Source organism: Peromyscus californicus, unplaced genomic scaffold, assembly GCF_007827085.1.
Source record: "Peromyscus californicus insignis strain IS unplaced genomic scaffold, ASM782708v3 Scaffold_10__1_contigs__length_136768540, whole genome shotgun sequence".
NCBI lineage: Eukaryota > Metazoa > Chordata > Mammalia > Rodentia > Cricetidae > Peromyscus > Peromyscus californicus.
The window spans coordinates 110,339,929-110,367,498 of NW_026294391.1; the positions used below are offsets into that span (position 1 = coordinate 110,339,929).

At 45.6% G+C, this 27,570-nt stretch overlaps 1 protein-coding gene across 2 annotated transcripts; it reads right to left on the reverse strand.

The window, feature by feature from the left end:
* Nucleotides 1-1,457: 1,457 nt before the first annotated feature.
* Apln (apelin) lies at nt 1,458-14,228 on the reverse strand. Of its 2 annotated transcripts, none has more exons than XM_052738851.1 (3): nt 10,901-14,228; nt 4,885-5,056; nt 1,458-4,199 (listed from the first exon to the last, which is right to left on the reverse strand). In XM_052738851.1, the coding sequence occupies exons 1-2, from the start codon at nt 10,965-10,967 to the stop codon at nt 4,890-4,892; spliced, it is 234 nt and encodes a 77-aa protein (XP_052594811.1). In that variant the 5' UTR covers nt 10,968-14,228; the 3' UTR covers nt 1,458-4,199; nt 4,885-4,889. The 2 variants fall into 2 exon arrangements, with proteins under 2 accessions (XP_052594811.1, XP_052594803.1); XM_052738843.1 differs by having other exon boundaries at nt 1,458-4,251; nt 10,901-11,380.
* Between the last annotated feature and the right edge of the window lie 13,342 nt (nt 14,229-27,570).

Genomic DNA, 27,570 nt, shown 5'->3' on the forward strand with positions numbered 1-27,570 from the left:
CCAGAAGCAAGCCCACAGACATGCACACACATACACAAATAAATGAATAAATGAAAATGAGAAAGAGCCACATAATCAGGTTACAAAGAAAGCTCAATGTTTTAAGTATACCTATGATTCTATGTTGGGCCACATTGACAGCGATCCTGGGCCACGTGTGTCCCTAAGGCCCTGGATTGGATATCTCTAGAAAGCTCAGCATTTTGACAGTCAACACTGCTCTGATTCTATTGTATTTGTTCAAGTCAAGATAGCTCCAATGGATATAATCTATATGGTCCTGCTCTAGTTAGGTCTCAAGTCATCTTTACAGAGGGACATCAGTTTTCCTTCGCCTGTCCTCTGTCCCAAGGAAGTCAAGCCCACACCCACTCACTGGTACCCAGTTCACTACACTTGCCCTGTGCAACCTGGTGGCTGCTGTTCCTTTCTTATCCCCTACTTCCCCTGCTCACCATCCTCTTCCCAGATGCTGTTGGGTCCTCATGGGCCAGTTTGAATCATCACTCAGCCTCTCTTCACTCTCTGATACCACCAGGCCATGCTGTCTCCTACTCTAAAATTCAGTTTCACTTATTGAACCAAACGCTGTGTTTCTCATGATTAGGAGACCTACTCTACAGAGTTTGCATTCTGGAATTCATGATGTGGACTCTATAATCACAAAGTATGAAACTTTAGGCCAAGTGCCTCGCCTCTCTTGGAGTGTTTTCTCACTGTAAGATGGGAGTGACGCCTTTTTGTCCAAGATGTCAAAATGACAAAATGAGTTCGTATTTTTCTAAAGAGTTCTGTTAGCCTACTAAAAGCCTGAATACTTGTGGGTCAGAATACTTGTGGCCCAGTGCCACCCCTTTGCCTTTGAGTCCATGTGAAATGAGAGCTGTTGCGGGGGGAGTGGGGGGAGGATTAGGGTCATGACAAACCAATCACCAATCCCTGTAAAGCCCACCCCAAATCCAAGCTCTGCCTAAATGTGCTAAGTTCCTCTGACAACCAGTTCACTTAAACGGCAAACCAGCGATTTCAAAACTACATGTTTTCCTAAGAGGCAATTCCAACAAAATGCCGTATCTTTAAATCACCATGGCACAATGTGCAGCATTCTGTTAATGATGAGATACTTAAGCATGCTTGTAGGTGACTTTTTCTGTGATATTGCCTATTGAGCAGTTTTATGGCTTTTTAGCAAGTTTGTCTGATGGCATTTTCTTTAAAATTAAATCTCTTTGGCACTAAATACTTGTCAAGTCTACAGAATTTCTCACCAGATTTATCAAACGTATCTATTCTGACAATTTCTGTCTCCTCATTGTGTTTTTCTCTGCATTGTGTTTGCTTGTGCGCACCTAATGGGTTTATTAACCAAATTAGCATGTACCCAATGTTCCTGTCTATTCTGCAAGATATTGACGTTTTGACAACAAGCATGAAAAAGTAAGACAGATGGGGCCGACTTGTATTGAACTCCTTGCATTTTATTTTTCAGGCTATCTCATTCATCAAGCAACTCCACTTTGTGAAACATAAAGTGATACATACAAAGTCATTACCAAATGTATTTATGACTGAAAACAACATTTTTCAAGACAGGCAACCTGGCTAAAAACTCCTGAAAGTATTCCAAAGCAGATAAAACAGTAGACACCCACCAGGGATACAAAACGTTTAGTACAAATCCCACCTTTGATCAGCATGGCCTTAAATGAATCACTTCTGGAAAAAAAAAAAAAACAAAACAAAAACAAAACTTTTAAATGACACTGCCAGAAAAACGGGGACATTCGAAGAGACGCTGAAGGACTTAAAAGGGCTCACATTTATGTGAACTGGCCCTTAAACATAGACAGTCCTTTTGTGAGCTTGTGGCAAATCGGTTTGAGGCCAGTTGACCTAGAACCAATTTGGGAAGCAAGCACTTACCTCCCGACACGTGCAATCTGTGGGCACAGGGACAAGGACGGCCCTTGGGGGAAAGGAATGCCCCTCCTGAATATGACCTCAAAGAGTAAGGGCAAATTGTCAGCTTTTAACTCTTTATTATAAAGACATATTTACACAGAACAATCTTTACAAACACAGCAAACACAGTTAAGGGGACAGGTGTTTTTAACTCAAAAGGCCTTAATATCTTTATATAAATTAGTATAAGAATCATACACAACCACTTTAAATAAGACAGCCCACCAGGCCCATTCACTCCTCTCTTCTCTTGCGATCTCCCCTCTATCTCAGCCGCTGTCCTCTTCTCTCCCATTCCCTGTGGGGCTGGGCATGGCAGGCTGATAAGGCAGGAGACGCAGAAATCACAAAGAGGAAGGAGGCCCGGTCCCTGGTAGGGGTACCAGCAGTAGAAGAGGAACCAGCCAGCCCTCACTTCAAGCGCAAGGGGTGAGGACGATATGCCTGGCCCAGCTCCCCAGGGCGGGCTTTGAAGCGCAGCAGTAGCAGCAGCAGCAGCAACAGCATTAGCAGCAGAAGATGGGAAGGAAAGGCTTTGGGGAGGGGTGGATAGGCAATCTTGGGGTTACTATGGGGCTTGAGGGTCCTGACTCCCCCTGCCCTACACATCTGTAAATGAATATCAAGCTTCTGTCTTGTCTTTTCTCCCTCCTGGGAGGCCTCTGAGAAGAACGTCTGCTCAGGCAAAAGATGAGGGTCTCCCTTCAGGGAAGGGCTGCAAAAGACTCCTGGCAAGATATGGGGCCTCAGCTGGGTGGCGGTGGCGCACGTCTTTAATCCCAGCACTCGGGAGGCAGAGGCAGGCAGATCTTTGTGAGTTCGAGGGCAGCCTGGTCTACAGAGCAAGATCCAGGAAAGGCACCAAAACTACACAGAGAAACCCTGTCTCGAAAAACCAAAAAAAAAAAAAAAAAAAAAAGATATGGGGCCTCTTGGTGGAGTGATAAACCCCACATACACTTCCTCCCATCTCTCCTCCTTTCTTCATTCTCTCCTTCCTTTCTTACCCCTTCTCCATCCTCTGACACTTCCCCCCAAATCCACAAGAACAAGGGTCTACACAGGGGATCATGACAACCAGGGTCAGGGGCTCAATGGTAGATTCAGTGCCTGAGAACCCCAGTTAAAGTAGCTTGAGCCCGAGCTTGTGGCTGGGACCTGGCCTGTGTGGCATATGTCACCACTTAGGGTATCTTCCAGGCTGGGCCGGGAGGGGGAAGATCCATGCTCACACTGGGTAGTTCACAGCTGGCTTACCTCTCCCTCCCCGTCCTTCCCAGCCACCCTCTGCACTAAACCCAACAAAAGGCACTTCATTTGCTTTGAAAGGACATCATCGAGAGGAAAAAAGATATCATAAAGTGGGAGTTGGGGAGACCTGGTCCCCACTGAGACTCTGCAGTGGTCTGAGCAGGTCAGTCCCCTCTCCAGGGCCTCTGTTTGTGCAAGCTTTTGCATAAGGAAGCAAGTGATCTTCAAGGGTCCTTTGGACTCTGACTTTCTGTGATTTTTATTTTTTATTTATTTATTTTTTGGCAAAAACAACTCTCCTGCTTAGTTAGCTTTTACTCCCAGGAGGGAAGAGAACCATGTCAGGCTCAGCACTCTCCCCTTGGGACTTGGAGACTGAACTAGCTGCAACAGAGCAAAGGATGAGGATGGGAGAAGACACAGTGACAAAATTCTTCATGGGCCCCTCTCCTTTGCCTCTTCCTCGACAGGGCCAGAGAGAGCTGAGAAAGAGGCCATGACAGCTATTCTCCTCAGCCCTTCACCATGCCCACATTTCAGTGTCCCCAATGCACCTTCTCTGGATCCCAACACCCAATCCCTCTCAACCAAAGTCTCTTGTTACACATCTCTGTACTCCGTTTTACGTGAGAAGTCCAATCAATAAGAAAGTGTGAATGTGTTTGGAAGGAATGAAGGAATCCCTTGAAGAAGGGAGTGTTCCTGCCCAGTTCCCAAGATAATGAGAAGAGGGAAGGGCCAAGTGAAGGCTAAGGCCAATGGATAGGGACTAGAACATGGAGCAGGCTGAGGAGAAGCAAGGTCTCCAATGGCAGTCCAAGGAGTGGCCAGGAAGATGGGCCAAATGGATCCTTGTGAGAGAAATGGAGTCATCCAAATGAGGGGCAGGACCATGCCACTAGAGGAACTTGGTGGGTGAGAAGAGCCGAGACCATCAGCAGCTAGAACAGGTGCAAGACGTGAAAGTTCCAGAGAAGAGAACGAATCTGTGGAGTAGACAGAATGGCACCGGATGAGCACTTGCAGAGCCCTTCAATCCTAAGAAGACAAAATAACCAGAGAGAAGTCACAGACATATCCTAGGTTAAGGGAACCTCCTAGGAAAAGAGAGGAAATAGAAGTCATGCCCACTCCACCCCTACTCCCAAGACACCAAGATGATCCCCCTTGTTTCCGGCTGCAGTGGGAGGGGAAGCAGGCCAGGCCTCGGGGACCCTGCTCTCGCTGGCCACCTTTCACTCTTCCCTGCTTCTCACAGCTCTGGACACTACCACCCAAGCTCTCCTGTCCGCTGCCTGACAGTCCCGAGGCTCTCTGCTGTCTTCCCATTTGCCCCTGGCCCTGGGAAGTGTGCACGCTGGCTGTCTGTAGGCATGCCCTCCGCACACCTCTCCAGCCAAAGCCTGCTAAGACTTCCAGAACTTCTCAGCAGCACCAGCCTGTCTAATCCCAGGCAGAAGGGTGGAGGAAAACAAAACTCAGCTCTTGGGAGGGAGTCAGGAGATTGGCCTCAAGTGCTAAGCCCTTCTCTGGGCCACAATCTCCTCTTCTATAAAATAGAGGAGTGTGATAAGCACTTTACTAGCTCCCAGGAAGCTCTAAGCCCCTGGTGTCTGCCCTTCAATAGCAGGCTGTCTATCCCCTTTACCAACTGACAAGGGGATCAAATACCTGATTCAGAAAGGCATGGGGCCCTTATGGGAGAGACGCGGGCGCTGTCTGCGGAATTTCCTCCTTCCTCCCTGCCAAGGCCCTGGTCCAGTCCTCGAAGCTCTGGGCTGCACCAGGTAGCGCACATTGCCTTCTTCTAGCCCTTTCCCATCTGGAGGCAGCATCAGTGGCACTGTGGAGAGGAGAGAATCGGTTAGCCAGGAAGATAGATGACGGAGACAGCAAAGGAGGCCACGGTCCACGGAATAGTGCAACTTCTCCACAAGGTGGCGCCCCTCATAATTTTCTTTTGACCCTGATGAAAAGATGTGCCACTTGTACACTGCAAGCAGAGCCACTCGTTTTGCCATTGAGGTCACTGATTTTATATTCTTTGGACAGTTATGTCATGTATCTGACAGGCACAAACAAGCTCTTCCTTTGGAAATGTCATGATTAGGGGTGCACTCTGCAGCATCAAGCCTATCCTTGGCTGGGGTGCACAGACAATGATCCCTACGGCACCCGTGAAGCTGGTGTACTTCAAACATTTCAGACACACAACATCACAATGATGCTCCTTCATGGACTCATGCCCAGATGTCACAATTATTGAATGGAATCATATTCCTTTTTTTTTCTTGGCTGCAATATTTTAAAGCAATACCAAATGCATGACTCCCTATGATTACATCCTTGGACAGGCAGGGTGACCCACTTCTGTGTGCTAAAGATCTCATCTGTCCTTCTTGGACACCTCATCAGTAGTTAGGGATCTGTGAGGCTTTTCCTTGCTCCTGAGGCTTCCTTGTGAATGTGGCTGGGACACAGTTGACTCAGTCTGCTTTGCACTGGGGTCTGTTCAGCCTGTGACCACATTTAGAGGCTAATAATATGGCACAAGTGAATGAATGCATATGTACCAGGAGTGGGGTAGGCTGTTGGGGTTGGCACCACCCCATCAACCTACCATTCTAGATCATACCTCCTATTCAAAATGTGATACAACTTCTTTCCACCTGGCTTCCGTTATACCCTTCCAGGCTCCCGACTCCATCTGCCTACATCAGGCTTAGTGCAGAAGTCATCTGATGCTACTGAGCCCTAATGGAATCCAAGTTGTGCAGGATGTTCTTGGGAAAGATGAGGGAGAAGGCACATTTGCCAGCTCTCACAGCGCCAGAAGTTCAGCCAGGAAAGCTGAGCTAGTACCCAGAGACACCATTGGACACTAGAAGCAGAGAGTGTGCAGGAATGAGATGGTTCTGGGCAAGAGGCAGATGAGTAGGATGCTTATGCAATGCCCAGTATGGGAGTGGCCTTCAGAAACACAGCAGTGCCTAAGGCCAATGATAATGAATACCAGCCTCTGTTCCCTACACCATCAGATTTGCCTTCAGCTATATCCCTATTCCTTGAGTCTCACTGGCATCCACCAAGGAATTCCCACCACTGGCTCAGTTTCCACATAGCAACCAGCTGGCTACCCCTCCTTCCCACAATCCTCCCTGCCTCCAACATCCCCTTACTCTTCCTGGGCCCCTTGGTTCTTACAAGTTTTTCTCAGCTTGCATACAATTTCCAGGCATTTAGCATCCTCTTGGGCCAAAAGTGGGTGAGGTTTGTCCTTGTGGCCCTCTTTGAGTAGACTTTAGGCCTGCTGTTCTTCCTTTCCACTCAGAGCCAGACAAGCACACTACACCTCCCCACAACACACACACACACACACACACACACACACACACACACACACCCTCTCTATCCCTACAACACCCTTCCATTTTTGTCCAAGAAAAACCACCAGGCCCATTAGGACCCAGGGGTTTACAAGGGTTGACTTGCCACACTTTGGGGCTCAGGATTAAAGTGTGTCAATGTGTCAACTGAGCCTCTAAACCTATGATTCATGAAAGCTGAGATTAAAAAATAATATTAGTGCACTGGAGGCAGAAGAACGAAGATGAGAAGGGTTAGTGACTGCTTCCGTTGGACTAATCTAGAGCTGCCCTCCTGCTACCCTCCGTGAAGGGGCTGGGGGGGGGGGACCATTACTTGGTCCCCATCAGTTGATCTAGCTGATGTCCTAAGTTTTAGGATCTCATCAAAGCTTACCCTGAGCCTTGAGGGTGATTCTAAGTGATGCTGATGAGAAGTCAGAACCACAGACACTTTTGAAGGACTGTGTCCAGCACATGGCCATACATAAGGGAAGGACCCTAGGGGCATTAAATAGGTGAGACCTTGGTTCTCATGCCCATGCCTTCAACTACTGGATTTGGAACAACGGTCCAGGCCATTGTACCCTAGAGGTATAGCAAGCATGGGTTAAATAGGTATGGATAGTGCCAGGAAGGAGAAAGTATCACACACACACACACACACACACACACACACACACACACACACACACACACACACATCCCACCATGTCTTCATGGCCTCAGACTGTAAGTGTCTACGACAGTCAGAGAAGACTGGGGGAAGGGCCCTATAGGAAGGGAAGTCAAGAGCCAGGATGAGCAGCATGCTGACAGTGGCTCGGACTCAGGCCAGGAAGATGTCTAGACTCTAGATCTGCAGAGAAGATCCACCCTGAGCTCAGCCAGGCCTGGGAAAGTGGCCGCCCCAGAAGCCACTTGGCCTCTTCCATCCTATTGGGTTGGAGCGCATTGTCCTCCCCATCGCAGGAAGTCTGTGCTCCTCCTGCACTCTGATCCCATCACCCACTCATTTCCTACTTTTGCTGCAGAGTCTAGTCAGATAAGCCGATACCTGAAACCCTGGCTTTGTCCTGTCTGAAAGAACAAATTAGAGGCCGTTGATTCTCATCACTGCAGAGATCCTGGCTGTACAAAAGGCATTCCCCTTTAGAGATGGGGAACACCCCAATACACTTCAATATGCCCTTCCAACTAATTTTCTGCTTAAAAGGAAGCAGGAGCTATTTCCCAGAGAATCTCAAGCCAAGAGGATTGGAGCCCTTGTTCATAGGAGTGAGGCAACAGCATTTCCAAGCTGAGAATTGCAGCCAGGGGAAGAACAGGATTCGATTTTCATGCAACCTGAACTGCAACCCTGCTGAGACACAAAAAGGAGTCTGTGAAACTTTTCAGGAACATGCCGACCTCAGCAGGCATGGTGCAGCTATCTTCTTGTTCGGGGTCTGGTCTGCAGAGCGATCGCTTTAAAAGCCCACCCCTAGGCTCTGGTAGAGATTCCACCAGTGATGCTCTGTCCACTGCTCTGCTTGTGTCTCTGAGATATGAGACACTCTTCTTTGACTGTACATCCACCTTCTCCGAGACTGTGCTGTCTTCCAGTGGCACCTTTGCTTGTCTGGACCAGGCTCTGGAAAGGCTGCCCTTCGCTTGACTAGCCTTAGGACTTTACTGCTGACAGGCCTGGCTCAGGTTACAAGGATACCTAGAGTTTAGAACTGGAGATGGAGTGGCGTCGATGTCCTCCATAGTGGGAGGGGTACAGTAAGCTGTCCTTACACTGCATGCTGGAGTAGAAGCTGCCAAGGGGGAGGAGAAAGAGAGAAAGCGGTGCTCAGAGACCAAGGGACACTTGGCCAGGACTCCGAAACTCTCAGACTCAGAAGAGCAAAGTATATCCTAGGTCAGGAGGTGGTGAGAAGTCTGTGTAGCTGGAGGAGGGGAGAAGGCAGGTGAACATTCCAAGTCAGAACAGAAAGCGGAAGAGAAAAGGAAGCATGGTTTTTGAGCCTGAAACTTCGAGGATTCTAGCTGTGGAGAGTTCGTGCAAGTCTGTGCTAAGGACAAGGTTCTTCTAGGGCTCCACTTTCTAGACCAGGACACAGGAGAAGTAGAGTGCACAAATCTGAAGCTCTGGCTGCTGGCTACCTCCACGAAGGTGCCCTCCTTGGCTCGGGGAGTGATCAAGAGGTGGGAAAATAGTGGGAGTTTTAGAAGTCACCAATGCTAGTCTTAAATAAAATGTAAGGGTGATGCTTATACCCACATTAGGGTGTGCAAAAGACTTAATGTAACAGGACGAGACAAAGCGAGAAGTTTCAGGGTCTGGACCAGAAATCCAAGGTGTTCCGGCAGCCTGCTTAACTTCCTTGAAATCAGGTCACCCCTGTACTAGTAATACCTCAACAGCTAGACCCTGAAGGGCCCACAGAGTATCTACTAACCTAAGTCTCCCTTATACCCTCCTCTCACCCTCTGGGGAAGTTTGCAGTTCCAGGTGGTCCAGCCTCCTCTGGGGCACCCTTTCTGTACCCAATCATGTTCTCTAAAGGCACCACTCAGACTATTTGCCTGAAGTCAAACTATGAAGGTGTGGTTGTCTTGCCAACCATGTTGGCTGTGTAAGCTCCAGGATGGAGGGCCAGGCTGCTGTGGTATCTTTATTCATACCTTCCTGCCATTGCCTGACCGGCAGGAGTTGCTGGGGAGAAAGTCTGCACCCTTCTTCCCAAGGAGGAGGCTGCCCTGGTGCTAGGGTCTTTCAGGAGACCACTGGACAGCTACCTAGAGGCAGGAGGCATCAACCAGGCCAGTGTGCTTTCCTGAGAAGCCTGACAATGTACTGAGTGCAGGGCAATGCCAGGAACAAGAACACAGAAAGGAGGTGGTTACAAAGAGAGGCAGGCAGAGTTGGCCAGGACCCCAGAGGCTCCCGGGCAGCGGGCCATCCTCCTGTTCTGGAGGGGTTCAAACTAAGTAAGTTCCTGAGCTCTTCCTCTAGGAAGCCCACTGTCCTGTTCTCTCTCTCTCTCTCTCTCTCTCTCTCTCTCTCTCTCTCTCTCACTCTCTCTCTCTCTCTCTCTCTCGCTCTCTCTCTCTCTCTCTCTCTCTCTCTCTCTCTCTCTCCTCACTCTCTCTCTCTCTCTCTCCACTCTCGCTTCCCTGTGACTCCAGCCCTGGCACTGGCAACCGTCCACCTGGTCCTGACCTTCCCTTTCTGCTGTGCCAGGCAGGCTGCAGTGACAGCCAGATCACAGGACTGGGGGCAGCTGAAGGTGGGAGCTGGCAGCTTCAGGAAGCTCTGACGCACAGAGGACAGGCAGCCTGGGCAGGGGCTCCTGGGACACTGAAGACCCGAAGTAGGCAAGGAAGTTCCAGTGCCAAGAATTTCCAGGTGGAGGGTTGGTCTAGGTGGAAGTGAAAGGAAGCCCCTTCCTGTGCTGGTTTGGTATCTGGAGCGGGGGGGGGGGGGGGGGGGGGGGGACGGGACACGACGGGACCGGGACCAAAGTTATACCTGGGGCAAGAGAGGAGGATGAAGCCAGAATATAGAAGAAGCAAGTCTCTGGAGAGATGGAGGCTGTGGGCCAGGTGTCCCACAATGGAGCAGGGAACGAGATCATCCAGGACCTTGGGGAGTACAGGAGGAGACCAGCCGAACCCTGTCCAGTCCAGATATGCCTAAGTAGGCTGCCTCTGCTTACACAGAGGCTGGAAGGAGCAACAGCTGGGATCCACTAGCCACTGCGGTCGCCCCCGCCCCCGCAGCGTGCTCCTGACTATGCAACAAGTGTCACGTCTACATGTTGGCACATCATGCCCAGCCGCTTGAGCCCCTGAACTTGCCAGCAGCCCCTAAACTACAAGACCCAGAGACCTTCAACGTGGAGCGCTGGCTACTCGGCTCAGGTCAGTCGCCTCCGCTGATCCACGAGGTGAGCTGGACATGCCCCCATCCTCCTCTCCCGGCACCACGTGGGGTGCAGGGTGCAGGACACAGGGTGCAAGTCTGTAACCCTGAGAGCCTTAAACTGCGCAGGGCATTCAGGAGGGGCCAAGTGGGGATGTACGAGATAATAGCGAACCCCGCACGGTCCGATGATGAAGCGAGTACCTACCTAGCATGTCGCCCCCTGGCCCCGGATGCCCTGTCAATCGGCCTCCCAGTGTGGCTGGCGCGTGGCTGCTCCTGCAAGACTCGCGCCGGGCTTTCAGGGAGGCGGGAAGAGCGCGAGTGGGGCAGAAAGAGAGGAGAGCGCAGGCTGCAGCTCCAGAGAGCCCCGGGGGAAGCCCGGGCTAGCGGGAGGGCACGCACTCACCTCCACACACAGCAGTCAAGGAGAGCCAGAGCAGCAGCAGCGCCTGCACGCAGAGTCGCAGATTCATGCTGCAGCTCGGTCTGCAGCGGCCCTGAAGCGCCGAAGCTGGGCGGTGAGAGGCCGGGGTACCCCGGACGCTGAGAAAGGCGCGAGCCGGGGCTGGCGCGTGCGAGCACGGAGTTCGCGTGGCTCCCGGACCACGGGAGGGTGCGCTCCCCAGCAGTGGCGCTCGCTGCTGGCCCCACGCCTGCTCGCCGCCTCTGCTCTGCAGCAGCCTCCTCTGCCTCCGCGGGGGTAGCGCCGCGAAGCTGGCCTAGGTGGCTCTGGGACAGCGGCAAAAACTCTCCAAGTGGACGGCTGTGCTTGCTCCGCTACTCGCAACTACCCGCTGGTCCAGGCTGCTGGAGAGACTGCTTCCCGGCTCACTTCGGGGGCTGCATTTTGTAGCTTGTGGTTTGGCCGCGAGCCCACTTGGTCATGTGGTCATCGGGAGGGGCTGGGGGTGGGGGGGGGAAGAGCAGGAAGAGGGAGAGGGAGCGAGCCTCCCGCACCGCCCCCCTCCCGGCAAGCACGCTGCAGCCCTATCCAGGACGCGAGAGGGAACCCCCGAGGTGGCCCCACAACAAAGGCTGAGCGACTGCTCGGACAACCCACAACCGGTCCCCGGACAATGCCTGCCTGGCCGGGGTCCAAAGGGTTTGTAGGGACCTGAAAGATTTCAAACACAGGAAGCATTTGGATCAATGGAGGGGCACACTTAACCCTTTCTCACCTGGTTTCCTTAACAGCTGTTAGGATACCTGGGCATTTGGAGGAGGACCCTATTTGGGATTTCCACTACACCCCAATCCATTTCTGACCCTAATCATGTTCTTTTTCCCCTTGTCGCTCTGTAGTCTCAAGTAGGGGATTTACTCAAGATCTTCCCTGACTCCGCCTCCTTTCTCCTCTGCGTCTTCAACTGAATTAAATTGGAGGTGATTGCCTAGGTTGAGCATAAGACTTGGGTAACTGCCTGCCACCCTTATTTCTCCTGCTGTCTCTCAGCAAGTACCCTCTACCTAGACTGGCCCCGTGAGTGAGCTCTTCATGCGCGCAGCAAAACCTCAAAATCCCACCCCAATCTAAAAGGCGTCCTTCTGTCCCTGTGCCCCAACCCGTCCCGTGGAGATGCTGCCTCCTGGTTCACTGTTGGGAGACATTCTGCAGGTACTGTCATGTTCCCGTTCTTGTTTGCTTGGAGCTGTCCCCTACCTAGTTTTGTCTCGTTGTGGGGAGGGGTCTCCCAGCTCCTTCCAAACTCAGCTGGATTTCTTTTACATTCAACTGGGATTCCCCATTATAAAAGGGCCCTGGGATCGGTTGTCTTTCTACTCTGGACTCTTAGCTTCTTTTACAGCCTGGGGGTTCCCAAAGAAATGCACCTCTTCTTTCCTCAGACTGGGAACCCCCTATGGTCTCAATCTTCTGGATCTCTCCAAACTCCCCAATATCATTCTCTGCACATAGGTGGCACTCAACACATGTTAAAAGACTGAATCAAAAGGTGTTTCCACCTTGCATCGAGCAGGTTTGTTCCAAGTGTACATCCAAATGTATGTCTCTATGTACCACAGAGGAGGCGAAAATCCATGGTATATACTATGAAATGTCTTTGAAATGTTCCAAAATTCTAAGGCATACACTTTGTCAGTCTCCCTTCGCCAAAACTGTCCACAACAAAATGACCTTTGTCTTCCTTATAAATGCAGCTCCAGATCAGAATGGTGCCTCGGAGATAGCCGGCGCTTCTGAATATGGGATTTTGAACATATGAGTAAACGATTGAAAGAAATCAAGGGAGTCGGATGTGGGGAAGTCAGGGTTCTTGATAATGGCCTGCAAGCCAACTGGACATGTTGAGGAGGAGAGGCACCAGGAAGGAAAGCATCTCTCTTCATCTGAGGGACCCAGGCTGTGAGCAGGCAGTGTGGCTCATTCATTCTTTGTGCTTTCCTACCAGGGAAGAAGAAACATTGTCCTCTAGACATATCTGCTGTAGGCCATGGCTGCCCTTACCCAGACTTATTGGATAATCTCTGCTCTCCCCACTTCAGGGTGCTATGGGAACAAATGAAATCATGTGCCTGAAGGCACTGTACCAACTGGGAATAAGACCTTACAGAGCCTTTTTTTTTTTAATCTTACTGCCCCATTTCTTGACTGAGCAAGCCTGTGCATATCCAAATATGTGCCCCTCAAAGCCTAATAGAAACTTTCATATTTAATCGCATGTTTACTAGGATGTACGTGGCTATTGCTGAGGCAGGGGCAGGGGTACAACTTGGTGCATGTATTGTTGGGAAAGAGATGAGATGGCTGACCTATGTGAGACCAGCATGTCATTAGTACCCACATGAACACTACGACATACAGTTCAAATGTCATATGTCATTACCATCAGCTATTTAGCTGCCCAATTGACTTATCTACCTCTACATACTATGAGTTTATTGTTTTTTTAAACCTCAGATCTTAATAAACTATTTTAAATTCTGCCCCTCAGTACCTCACATTAGCTGTGTGGCTCCAGGTGCCTTATTTATCCCCTCTAAGGCTTCGGAGCTGCTTCTGCACAATCCAGGTATATATCCCTTTAAACTCAGATGCTGGAACTAAACCCAGATGATAGTATTAAGGGGAGCCTTTTGGAAGGTGATTAATTCATGAGGGTTCCATCCTCATGAGTGGATTGGAGCTCTTATAAAGGAGGTTGAAGGAAACAATCCGATGTTCTTTTCTTTTTCTTTTTTATTCTGAGATAGTCCTGATTGTCCTGGAACTCGCACTGTAGTCCAGACTGGCCTCGAACTCAGAGATCTGCCTCCTCGAAGTGACATATTGAAAGCAAAAAGAGTTTGGAAGCTGTCACCAGACACTAAAACCTGTTAGTGCTTTGATCTTGGACTGTCCAGCCTTTACAACTGTGAGAAATATATAATATATTTCTACTGTACACAAATTACCCTGCCTCTGACATTTTGTTATAGCAGCAGGAACAAAGAGTTATAGTTGGGCAGTTCAGTGAGATAATACACATAAAGTACTTAGCAAGTCTCCCTCTACAGTAGGTGCACATGCAATGTAAGTTCCTCCTTTGCCTGACCTACCCCCATCCCCACCTTGGAGTCTGGCCTCTGGCCTCCTGGAACTGGTCAGGTAGGAAGAGCTCTGTCTTTTCCCTGCTTCCTCCACATCTGTCTTCTTAATAGCCAGCAAACTGATCGTTATCTTATTGCCTCAGAGCACTGATACTTTGGAGGGTTAATCTGATGAATCCAACTGATCTAGGGAGTTGAAGTGTGATAGTGACTTAAGATTATGCTTTCCAGGTACGAAGTTCATTCTAACAGAGCTTTTGGGAGCCAATGCCCCCCCCCCCCCCCCCCCCGCCTCCCCACGCCCTGCGCGCCCCCTCACCCCAGGGAAAATCAAGCTCTACCTTGTCAAGCAAGGAGACTCCCTGGTGACTTTAAATTTACATTTTTCTACCCAGAGCTAGCTTGGTTTCAAAAATCAACTTTCAACTCAAAGGTTCATCCACTGAAGCCTCCGAATGCAAGCCTATTGCAGTCCCTTCCTCTCCACCTGTCCCCATAGATGATGATAACATAACAGCTAAAAATTTATTATACAAGTACTATGTGTTAAGCACCATCCTGAGTGTGTTAAATATATTAAGTTATTTAATCCTTCCATCTGTGAGGCAGGGCTGATTCTTTATCAGCTCCACTTCTTCGATGAGTCACCTAAGGCTAACAGAGGTCAAACCATTTCCTCAGGTCTGTCTAACCTCAGAGCCCATACTCTCCTGTTACTGGGCATCAAGAAGCAATTTTCCACTTCTTGGGTCCATATATTGCTTGATTTGAGCCTCTAACATCTAAGTCATACACTCTTGAATTAGGAAGTAATGAAGCATAGTGGGAAAACACACAAGGCTACTGTAGCAGCCCTGTCACTTACTAAATGGGTAACTTTGGACGAAGCATTAACCTTTTCTGAGCCTTCACTGCCTTATGTGGAAAACAGGCTGCCCTGGCACTGGCTCCCTAGGTTTTTGGAAGGTTTAAATGAATCAGAATCTATGAAGTACTTGGAACAAGGCTCAGTTTTCATGATGAGGTGAGCATTGTATAATTGTTCCGTACTCTCATAGATGTGGATATAGCAATATAAGGTAGTAAGACTGTGTCTTACTCTCTTTGTCTTCTCTCCAGCAATACTGTTACCCAAAGTCAATTCTCAGAGACTGTTCACTGAATGAAAGAAAGAATTGTATGTATGATCATACTAATCACCATTCTAGGTTTCAGACATACCAAGAGTCCTTATTTTGGGCAAAATCATCACAACTTGCCCACAGGATTTTAGATGAGTCAACACCAACAGTTAACAGAAATATTCAAAGACGTGACTACCTTCAACCCTAATTGGACAGTGGTTACTTTTTACTGGAGCAATGCAAATAATGGAGTAAGTGAGGAGAGAGGTCATCTGGGTAATGATGGGCCTGACCAGCAGCAACCAGAGAAATGTCATAATAACAAGAATTCCAATCCCCCTCATGATGCAGATAGAAAAACTGAGGCCCAGGAAGGAAAAGTGGTGTGCGCCAAACTGGTGCAAATGCAGGACTGGGGCACATGAGCGCCCATCCTTGCTTTTCCTCGATACCTTTCCAGCACTGATCTAAGAGGGCACGTGCAGGGCAGTTCCCAGGGGCTGTGGTTAGACACGGGGCTCTCAGTTCACAGTCCAGTCCTTCTCCAGCCAATGTTGCTCACCAACTTGTCCCCTAAGACATAACAAACTTTGCTAGCCGAGTTCAGCAGCAATGGCACTATTTCCTGTTTGTTTGTTTGTTTGTTTGTTGTTATTGCTTTTAAGGCATTTAAGAAGAGCATCAAATCTCCCCGTCTCCAGTGCTGCTTAATCGAAACCTGATGGGCAAACCTAAGGGGTCAGCTGTTAGCTGATGCCTTGCTAACTGGATCCATGACAAATTAACTTCACTTGCTCAAGCACAAATAAAGAATGTGATTTTTCCTTCTCTAGTGTTCAAACACCTGGGTTTGGGGTTTTTTTTTTTTTTTTGGGGGGGGGGGTTCTACAGAAGACAGTTGTGCTCTTTTCCACCAGAGTGACCACCACAGTGCTTGCCATATATACCATGGCAGACACTAAAGAGTTAACTTTCCCATATGAGCTATAAAACCACGGAATGGAGAAGAGAATAATAAGCGTTAGCATTTAGGCATCTGTATTGGCCTGCCCTTAGGGTCCTGACAGGATACATCCTCAGCTGCAGCCACTAAGAGCACCCCCGTGTGCCTTTGCTACACTCCTTTATAAAAGGCAGGCCCTGGCTGGCTCCTGTCTTTTTCTCTTTCTCTTCCTTCACTCTTGTCCTCGGGAAGACGGGAAGACGGGAAGACGGGTCTCTGCCCCTTCCCTCCCCTCCCTCCCTCCCCTCAATAAACCTCCCACGTGGGCTCTGTCGTATGGTGTGACTCCTTCCAGTCATTTTTAAAATACAATATGTATATGGAACCTGGCCTGAAATGTGAATCAGAAGAACCTAATTACCATTCAGAGGAAGTAGCCATATTGTTGAGGTTTCAAGGATTTTTTTTCCATTATTTCTTCTTCAACTAGCCATATGATTCTTCCCCTAGTCTTGTGCCCAATACCTCCTTATCCTCATCACCTATCCCTGGCCACAGAATGAGATCTTGTCTTTCATCCGAACCCTTTTCCCAACCACACAGATTAAAATACTAACCTTTTATTGTGATTAACCTTGATTGTCAACTGGATGGGAATTAGGATCACCATGGAAACAAACTTCTGGGTATTGACTAGGAAAGATTGTCTATATTAGGCTAATAGATGGGAAGACCCACACTAAACAAAGGTGGCTGGGATTCTGGATTAATCATAAATGAGAAAGTAAACTGAGGTGGAGAGATGGCTCAGCAGTTGAGTTCTTCCTGCCCAGTCATGAGGACTAGAGTTCATATCTCAAAACCCATGTAAGAAGCCAAGCCTCCTGAATACTCCTGTAACCTCAGCCTTAAAGGGGGGCAGAGACTAAAGGGTCACTGGAGCATGCTAGTTTCTGGCGAGAGAGAGAAAACACAAGCCTCAGGTTCAGGGAAAGAACCTGCCTCAAAGAACTAGGCAGAGAATGGTAGAAGAAGACATTCGGTGCTCTCTTCTGGCCTCTAAGCAAACACATAGGCACATACACCCATACTACATACACACACATTCAAATACATTTAGATGGTGGGGGGGGCACACACACACAATGAATGAATGAATCTTCTCTAAAAAGATAAGACTGCTCTACCACGATGAACTAACTATACCTTCAAACATCAACACAAATAACCCTTTTTCTTTACATTTCTTTTGTCAGATATTTTGTCATAGCAACAAGACAAATAGCTAATAAAACATCCATACAGTATCCTACCATCCAGAACAATGTCATGACTTTTAGTCCCTTCCTCGGCATTTAATAGTGCTGGTCCATGCTAATTCCTTCTACAGGTGCCTTTTTAGCCACTTTCAAATTGGCTCCACACACCCTGGGAATGTTCAATCCACTTCCACTACATGCTTCTTCCAAATTTCTCAAAAACTATATTCATTCTCAGGTTGTTTAATATATTAAGGAGGAAACATAGGTTCCCACAGATATGTCTCACTTGACTAACAACTGTTTCTGAAAAACCTTATGCCAGTGGGATTCAGATAGTCTACCATATCTCAATTGTCTTTAAAGGGTTCATTCTTAACAACTCAATAGGTTCTAAGAAGGATCTTCCAAGAAGAGCTCCACCTCAGCCCCGACCCCATGACCCTAGCCTAAGCCACACCAAGGTGTGCTTTTTTCCCCCTACATCCTGTCTGATTCCTTCTGATCCTGCCTCTCCCAGAGCCACAGAGATCCCTGCTCCTCTTGTTTGTCTTTCAGAGCAGTTTCATTTCCTCTCTACATCCTCTATGACGTCTCCCAGGAGCCTCCATCCTTCCTCTCCCCTAGGGTCTATAAATACTCTGGTACCCCGGGGAGGCATGGGAATTCTTTCCTCACCAAGCAAGGCCCACTGAGCTAGGAGGGCCACACCCAAAATAGCAGGTTTCTCTCCAAGGTCCCATGTGCCAGCAAACCTTTCTTCATCTTGCATTGCTGGCTGTTATCAAGACTTGAATTAGACAAGGTATTATATGATCTTGAATCTGGAAATGTGGTGTGCTGAGCCAGGGCAATGACTGTTGGGGACTGGGTGTTGGGTCTACGGCCAGCTGGGTTGTGTACTTAATAATAGCATCAAAGACAGAGAGATGATGAGGTCATCTTTCAGCTCCTCAGGGGCAGTCTAGGACTGTCTTGTTTTATGACTGTCCTCAGTATCTAGTTGGCATTTGACAAGTACTAAGTATTCAATTGCTTTCTGAATGAATATATAATGAGCAATGAATGAATGAGTCAGAGCATCTGTGTTTTGGTACCTCAAATTCTTCTAAAAAATAAGAAAACATGCCTATCTTACTGGATTCAGTAAGAATTCAAATGAGAAATGTGAGGCGGACTGGCGATATAGCTCAGTGGTGTAGCCCCTCCCTAGAAATGGAAGGGAAAGGACTTTGTAAACCGAGAGTTACTTTCCCAGCTCAAGGAATCAGGACACCAGTTAATGTAACTAACCATTCCCATGAATGAGACATGAACTGCTCAGGTCTTCGGGACTGCAGGAGAAACAGAGTTGGAACTGGCACAGGACTTGATGTAGGCTTGATGCCTACATCCTTCCGGATAAGAAGAGTTTGTGTAGCTCTGCCATAAAAGAGACAGTTACAAGAACATCCAATTCCCATGCTTTCAGGCTTAATGCTCATAACTTATCAATCACCCTCCGAATCAAAAAGGAAGGGCATTCTCAGCTGTAAATATTGCCTGGAGCCATCTCAAGTATTTAGGGTTTTCAATGTCTTCTTTTAAAACATCTGATCGGGTCAGGTTGAGGATAGGGTGACAGCATTCTGGGCTAAGTCTGTCTTTGTGGTGCTTCCCATTAAGTGATCCATCAGCCATGGCACTGGCTTAAGGCATTGCCCAGCTGACAAACGACTTTGAAGCATGCCTCTTGGTTTTGCATTCTACTTCCATGCCTTCTTGGCTTTCACTGCGAACAAGCAGGGAGGGTATTCACCTCCTTCCCCTTGCTCCTGTAGCACATCCATCTAAGGCATCCCTAGAGGCTCAACATTCCAGGTTTGGTTTCTTCCATTTGATTTCCACAGACCCTATCAAGTCATAATCTCCTTTCCTGCAGGGAAGGGACACTTCCACCTCTTCCTCCATATCCTCTTAGCTGCTTGCATTTGGGTCTGGAGACCTTAAAGGGCCGTTTCTCATTTCCATCTTGTCTTCCATTGTTTTCTCCCCTGGGATATCTATATATTCACAGCTCTGAGATGTCTCACTGGTCTGGAATGTCCAGCAAGCTGATCCTCTGAATCATATACTTAAAGAAATTGGACAAGAGCGGTGCTCATTAGACTGTCATTTCCCCAGTTTCCTCCTCCAACCTGGATGTCTTCCCACTTGCTTGATGGTGTGCTTTCCTGTTCTGTCCCCTGGCCTATGCAGCCCCAGAGAGGTGGGCAGAGACATATTCCTTGCTTTGTCTCACTGACTTAGATATCCCAGGAAAAACATATTTCAGTAGAAGAGTTCAGGGTAATTTCTTCCAATGGGCACCACAGAATCAGAGCTTGAAAGGATCTTCCCAAAGACCTCCTCCTCTTTTATATATGGTATTAGTGAGATATAATTGACATATAATAATTTATATAATTATGGTATACAAAGTGCACAATTTACTAATTCTTCATGTGAGTTAGTGTGTGTCAGTTTGACACAAGCCAAAGGCATCTAAGAAGAGGAAGCTTCAGTTGAGGAACTGTCTCCATCAGACTCCCCTGTGAGCAAGTCTTTGGAGGCATCTTCTTGATTGATAACTGATGCAGGAGTGCCCAACTACACGGACAGGTGGTCTGGGGTTGTATGAGTAAGCCATTAGAGAGCAAGCCAGTAAGCAGAATTCCAGCATAATGTCTTCTTCAGTTCCTTCTTGAGGTTCCTACTTTGGGTTCCTGCCCTGACACCCATCAGTAATGAACTGTGACCAGGTAGTTGTAACATCAAATAAACCTTTTTCTCCCCAAGTTGCTTTTGGTTATGATGTTTATCACAGCAACAGAACACAAACTAGAGCACCGTATAAAACCATCACCATCATCAAGTTTCCGTCGTTCCCTAAAGCTTCCTTCTGTCCCTTCAAATCCCTCCTTTAAGCCTCTCTCTTCTCCCATGACATCATGAAACTACTGGTCTTTTTCCGTTACTATAAAGTTGACATTTTCTGAGATTTTAAAAATGAAACAAAACAATATGTATTGTCCTTATTGTTGATTTCTTTCATACAATGAAATTGTTTTTGAAATTCATCCATGCTGTTGTACATATTAATGACAGCATAATTTTAATTTCTGAAGTTTTCCACCATACTTTGTTCATCCGCATGCCTGTAGATGGACATTTATTATTTTTAATGTTTACAGATAAAACTGCTATGGACATTCATGTACTAGTCTCTGGATAAAGAGATTTTTCAAATGGGTTTACACTGTTACACCCTGGAACCTGCCATGACTGTGGCAGGTCACCTTTCCTAGCATTCCAGTGCTGGATGTGAGGTCTGTCCTCAGTTGCATCAACCTCTTCAACAATTACAGCAGCTTTGTCTGAACCTGCCCTCTATTTGCAACTGTAACTGTGTTTATCTTCCTTTCCTCACCAAACTGCATATTTAGATATCTTTCTGCTTCACTTTCTGCTCCCTCTCATTACGAACCTGACTAAGAGTAGCGAGCAGTAACTGTGCTATAGCATTAATACAAAGCTGTCTTAAAATTTATTCCCCCAAGGAAATCATTACTTTTGAATTCAGCCTCATTCAAGGTTTTAGGACATATGGAGAACACAGCTGGATTCCTTGCCAGAATGTAATATGAATGGCTTCCACTCCTATTTCTAATAAAGTCCATGTTCCCTTCTAAAACCTCATGAAACCAATCTTCGCTGTCCACATTTTTATTGGCATTCAGTCTTCTGAACTCACATCAGAATGGCCCATTAAGTTCTGCTTGCAACATTTTAAGGCTTCTTTAGCCTGCAGTCACAAATTCATCTACATTTCTCCCACAAACCAATTCCCAAGGCCTATGAATCACCCAGGTTATTCACAGCAACTACCCTACTTCTGAGTACCAATTTTATGTTAGTTACTTTTCTTGTTGTTATGATCAAATGCTTTGACAACAGCAACGTGAGGGATGATGGTTTTATTTTGGTTTATGGTTAAAGGGGATGTATAGCCCAACACAATGGGGAAGACATCACAGCAGGTGGCTCCATGGCAGAGGGAATGTGAGCTTTGGACTCCTCATGTTTGAGACAGGATACAGCGATTAAACAGGAAGTGAGACAGGCTATATTATACCTCAAGGTTTGTCCCCACCATGACTCACTTCTTCCAGCAAAGCCCCCACCTTCTAAAGGGCTCACAAACTCCCAAAACAATACCATCAATTAGAGAGCAAGTGTTCATCATATTTACATCATCATACTTGTTAAGTTGTATGTTCAAATATTTAGTACATATTTTATTGGCTAGTTTTCTTATAGCTGGGTTAAGTATATTGAGATATAATTCATATGCATGAAACTTACTCATTGAAAATGTAAAATTTAGCCGGGTGGTGGTGGCGCACGCCTTTAATCCCAGCACTCGGGAGGCAGAGCCAGGCGGATCTCTGTGAGTTTGAGGCCAGCCTGGGCTACCAAGTGAGTTCCAGGAAAGGCGCAAAGCTACACAGAGAAACCCTGTCTCGAAAAACCAAAAAAAAAAAAAAGAAAATGTAAAATTTAGTCGTTTTTAATGTACCTACAAAGGTGGGGGACTATCACCATAATCTAATATTAAAATATTTTCATCATCCTAAAAGAAATCTCCATACCCATCACCCATCACTCTTTATTATGCTCTTTCTTCAGCCTCTAGAAACCACCAATTTACTGTCTCTGTAGATTTACCACTTCTGAGCATCTCATATGAATTGAGTCATACAATAAAGATGTCTTTTTTTTTTTTTTTTGGTTTTCTCTGTGTAGTTTTGGTGCCTGTCTTGAACCACTCTGGGATCTCACAGAGATCCGCCTGGCTCTGCCTCCCGAGTGCTGGGATTAAAGGCGTGCGCACCACTGCCGCCTGGCCTATGTCTAGACTTTTTTTTTTAACATAGGTTCTGGGAATCAAACTTAGGTCTACATTTTGCATGTCAAGCACTTTACCAACCCAGTGAGAAGTTCTTTATACAGAATGGGTAGAAGAAGTTTATCAGATAATTTCCAAATAATTTCTTCTATTTGGTACATTGTCTTCTCACATTTTTCATGCCCAAAAGTTTTTAATTTTGATAAATTTCAATTTGTCTACATTTTTCTTGGTGGCATGTGCTTTTGGTATCATATCTAAGAAACAGTTGCCTAATACAAAGACACACAGATTTATTCTTATATTTCTTTCTAACAATTATATAGATTTTCCTCTTGTGTTTAGATCTATGATCTGTTTTGAGTTAATTTTATGTATAAAGTAGGGTGATTTGGATATTCATTTGTCCTAGCATCATTTATTGAAAAGTATATTCTTCCCTCTATTAAATTATAAATGGTACTATTTTAAATTTTAACATTTCATTGTTTGAGGCTTGTAAATAGAAATAAAACTGATATATGTATATTGATCTTGTATCCAAAATCTTTGCTAAAATAGTTTAATAGTCCTGGTAGATTTCTAAGAGATAGTCTTAGAGTTAACAGAAGTGATTGTCACCAGCAAATGAAGAGAGACACTGCTTCCTCTCCTATTTGAATGCTTTCCATTTTACTTTCTTGCTTTATTGCACTAGCTGGAATTTCCAGTGAAACACTGAATAACAGCAGACATTCTGTCTCCCTTCCGACTTTAGGAGAAAAGATTCAGCAGTTGATCATTAACTGTTGAAGTGTAGTTTTTTTTCCCACAATAGCCTTCAAAATAAGAATATTTCCTTCTATTCCTACCTTGCTTAGAGTTTTTCTTAGATACAGATGTTGTATTGTGTCAAATGTTTTTCTGTGTATGCTAAAATAATCATATGGCTTTTGTATATTTTTTTGCGTTGCAATTCTTTTTTTATTAATTTTTTATTTTTATTTTGCAATACAGTTCAGTTCTACATATCAGCCACGGATTCCCTTGTTCTCCCCCCTCCGGCCCCCCTCACCTTCTCCCCAGCCCACCCCCCCATTCCCACCTCCTCCAGGGCAAAACCTCCCCCACGGACTGAGATCAACCTGGTAGAATGAGGAGGGTTTATATGAACGAGAATTGTTGAGACCAAGGTTGGATAAAGCACAGGGACAAATAGCCAAACGAATGGAAACCCATGAACTATGAACCAATGGCTGAGGGGCTTTTGTATAATTTTATTAATATGGCCAGTTATAATGCTTGACTCCCAAATGTTAAATAAAACTTGCCTTGTGGGAATAAATTTCACTTAATTATGGACATATTCTCCTTTTATGTATTGTTAGATTTGATTTACAACAAGTTTTGCATGTTTATCTTTGCATGATCTGTATTTATAAAATATTTTTCTGCTTTTATTATCAGAATAATAAAAGGTAATAAGCCTTTCTTTTCATCTTTACAGAAGAGTTTGTATAAAGCTGATATTATTTCTTTAAATGCTTTAAGAATCCACCAAGAAATCCATCTGCCTCTGAAATTATCTTTGCTGATTATTTAAACTATCAATGCAGGTGTCTGTAGCAGAGGGCTATTCATAGTACCTATTTACTCTGAATGAGTTTTTTTGTGTGTGTACCTCTTAAGAAATATATCCACTTCATCTAAATTGTCCAATTTGCAGGCCAAAGTTGTTCATAACATTCCCTTAGTACCACTTTAACATCCACAGACTCTGTAGTTACTTACCCTGTCATTCTTCAAACTGGTAATCTGCGTCTTCTTTCTTCTTGTCCTGATCAGTCTGCCTGAAGATTTATCAGCTTTATTGATCTTCTCTAAGAACCAGCCTCTGGGTTCATTTATTTTTGTACTGTTTGTTTATTTTCCGTCTTCTTGATTTCTGTTCTGATCTTTATTTCCGTCTACTTGGGGTTTAATTTGCTCATCTTTTGCTAGTAGCTAATGGTGGAAACTGAGGCCATTGATTTAAGACCCGTATGATTAATTTTATGTGTCAGCTTGCCCGGGCTACAGAATATCTCTAGATAGTTTGTGACAGTTTTTCCAGAAGGGATAAGGACTTGAAAAAAAAGATCAGTCTCATCAACATGAATAGAAATCCTCTAGCCTGTTGAGAGCCTGAATGGAACAAAAAGTTCCAAGTGTTCTCTCTCTCCACTTGAGTTGAAATATCCTTCCCACCCTTGACACTATTGTTCTAATAGATTTTACACTTACACATATTATAAATTATACTCCTTTGGTATTACTTCCCCTTAAACAGTCTCTTATTTTTAGAGCTAGTTAGACACTGTTTTTGTTGCTTCTCCATCCTTCCCGGATCCGTGTGGTTACCTGTTGTCTTTTTTTTTTTTTCCTACTAGTGAGTCTGCTAGATATTAGTTCTTTGAGCATTTGTATACCTGAAATGTCTTTATTTGGCCTTCAGTTTTGAAAGATGATTGTTTTCATGAGGTGTGATACATTAACAGAATACCAAAGACTGGGTAATTTATAGTAAACAGAAACATGTTGACATATGATTCTGAAAGCTACGAACTCCGTGATTGCGGTACCAGGAAAGGATCTTTCCTTTGCATCAATCTGTGGCAGATGAGCAAAGAAAGGATAAGAGAAGGCAAGAAGTTAAACTTCATTTCAAATGAGCTCAAATAAGCCTCAAACTCATTTAGAGCTGGCATCAATCCATTCCTCAAGGCGCCTTTTTTTTCACTAGTGGAAACTTTTTTTTTTTTTTTTTTTTTTTTTTTTTTTTTGGTTTTTCGAGACAGGGTTTCTCTGTGTAGCTTTGCGCCTCTCCTGGAACTCACTCGGTAGCCCAGGCTGGCCTCGAACTCACAGAGATCCGCCTGGCTCTGCCTCCCGAGTGCTGGGATTAAAGGCGTGCGCCACCACCGCCCGGCCACTAGTGGAAACTTAACCCAGCACCTAGTATATTGCTAGGCAAGTCCTCTACAACTAAACTATATTCCTCCAACATCAAAGTGCCTCCTGGGGCTGGAGGGATGGCTCAGCTGCTAAGAGGATTTGCTGATCTTCCAGAGGACCCAGGTTCAGTTCCCAGCACCCACATTGTGGCTCACAACTGTTTATAACTCTAATTTCAAGGGGATCTGGTGTTCTCTTCTGCCATCCATGGGCACTTACATGCATTCAGACAAAACACGTAAACATCTAAAATAAAAATAATAAGCAAATATTTTTAAAGTACCTATTAATAGTTCTACAATGATAATCAAATTTCAGGGGGAGTTTGATGGGCAAAACTCAAACCACAGCAATATTTTTGCCTGTAATAAATCTGTGACATTTTTCTTTACTTTGGTATTTTGAAGATTTTGCTCCAATCCTCTCTATACATAAATGTGCCCCCTCCCTCTGGTAGCTTATAATATGCCGTGTTTTGAGCAATTTGGTTATAATGTGCCTCTGTGTAATGTTCTTTTTGTCTCTCGTACTTGGAGTTTGTTGAGTCCCTCAGGTCGACGAGCTTACAGTTTTATAAAATTAAAATAAAATGGTTACTATTTCTTTGGGGTTTCATTTGTTTTCTTTTCCCTCACTTCTCCTTTTCTCCTTCAGCAACTCCAATAACTGTATCAGGGTGTATGATTTCCCTAACATTCAGAGGTGCCTGTGCACTTTTTACATTTGCTTGTCTACGCATTTCACTTTAAATTGTCTCTGTTGCTTTGAATTCAAGTTCACTAGTCATTTCTTCTTCAATGTCTAATTTGCTGCTAATCCAATTCATTTTATTTTTTAACTTCGTATGTTGTAGTTTTGACTTCTATAAATTTTAATCAGCATTTTCATCAATATCTTCCACATCTCTAATGATTTCAGCCTACAGAATACAATTATAGTAACTGTTTGTAATGCCTTTGTTTGATAATTTTGTCATTTGTATTAGTTCTGATATTGTTTCAATAATTTGACTTACATTCTACTTTTGGTCAGCTTCCTATTCTGGCCATGCCAGGTAATTTTTAACTGAGTTCCAGACATTGTGGCTTCTACGTTATTGAATTTTTATCACTGGATTCTTATAGTCAGTGGTTCTCAATGAAGGATGATTTTGTTTGTCTAGAGACGTGCTTGGTTGTTAAAATTGGAAGGTACTATTGGTATTTAATGGGTAGAAGTTGAGTTTATTAGTAAATATCCTACAACACACAGAATAGCCTCCACAATAAAGAATTCTCAGGCCCAATTGCACTAAAGTTGAAAAACCCTGTTCCAAATCTTTTGAGATTCATTCTGGGATCTGGTTAAGTTTCTTCTAACGTGTTTAGTCATTTTGGATCCTGCTGTTCAACTTTGTCCGATGAAACCAGAGCAATCTGAAGTCTCAGGCTAATTATTCCTGGCTCGTTTGCATAGATAGATGTCTTTCATTACATCTTCACATGGGCAGAAGGAGGGAGTGAGAGAAGAGTATGGAAGGAAGGACAGGTGGAGAGGAGAAAGGGGGGTGCAGGGGGTAGAAGGAGAAATAGAAGAGAGGAAGAGAAATGGAAGAAGATAGGGATGGAGGAGGGAGAGAATGAAAGAGAGAGAGAGAGAGAGAGAGAGAGAGAGAGAGAGAGAGAGAGAGAGAGAGAGAGCTCTTATCTCTTCATATGAAGGCAAGAATCCCATTTGTGAGGGCCCCATTCTCCTTCCAATCATCTCCCAAAGTCCCCACCTCCTAATAGCATCATGTCAGTTGTTAGGAATATAACAAATGGCTTCGACATTCAAGCCATAGCAACACCCCAAACCTTAGCTGGTTGGGAACAGGCACTCTTACCAGCTCTGAGTTCTGAGTATAGTTTCCTCTAACCATTAGTAGTGGTGCCTCCACAGCTATGAGACCACTCCCTTCAGGTGCTCTGGAATCTACATAGTTTGTTCTAACCCCCATTTCATCCCCAGCATCCAGCCCTGACTCATCAGTAGAGTCTAGAGATGCTTCTACTCTTGCCCTGACCGCTTCTCTTGTGTTTTAACGAATGGGGACAATCCCCTAAATTAACAATCTGGTCTACCTTCCTCATCAGCTCACCATTCCATCAGCCATCAAGCACTGTTTAATTCAGTCTTACCTATGTCTCCTCGAGCCTATCTTATCTTTCTTCTCCACTGTCATTGTGCTACGTTGGATTCTTCATAAAATGACATCAACTCCATCATCAACATTCCTGCCTCTTGCCTTACAGACCCTTACCTCCAGCACAGAATCTATCGCTG

Coding starts and splice junctions, on each gene's coding strand:
- Apln (XM_052738851.1), bottom strand. CDS start 10,967: ATGAATCTGCGACTCTGCGTGCAGGCGCTGCTGCTGCTCTGGCTCTCC. Junction 5,057..10,900: donor CTTGACTGCTGTGTGTGGAG/GTGAGTGCGTGC, acceptor TCCTCTCCACAG/TGCCACTGATGCTGCCTCCA.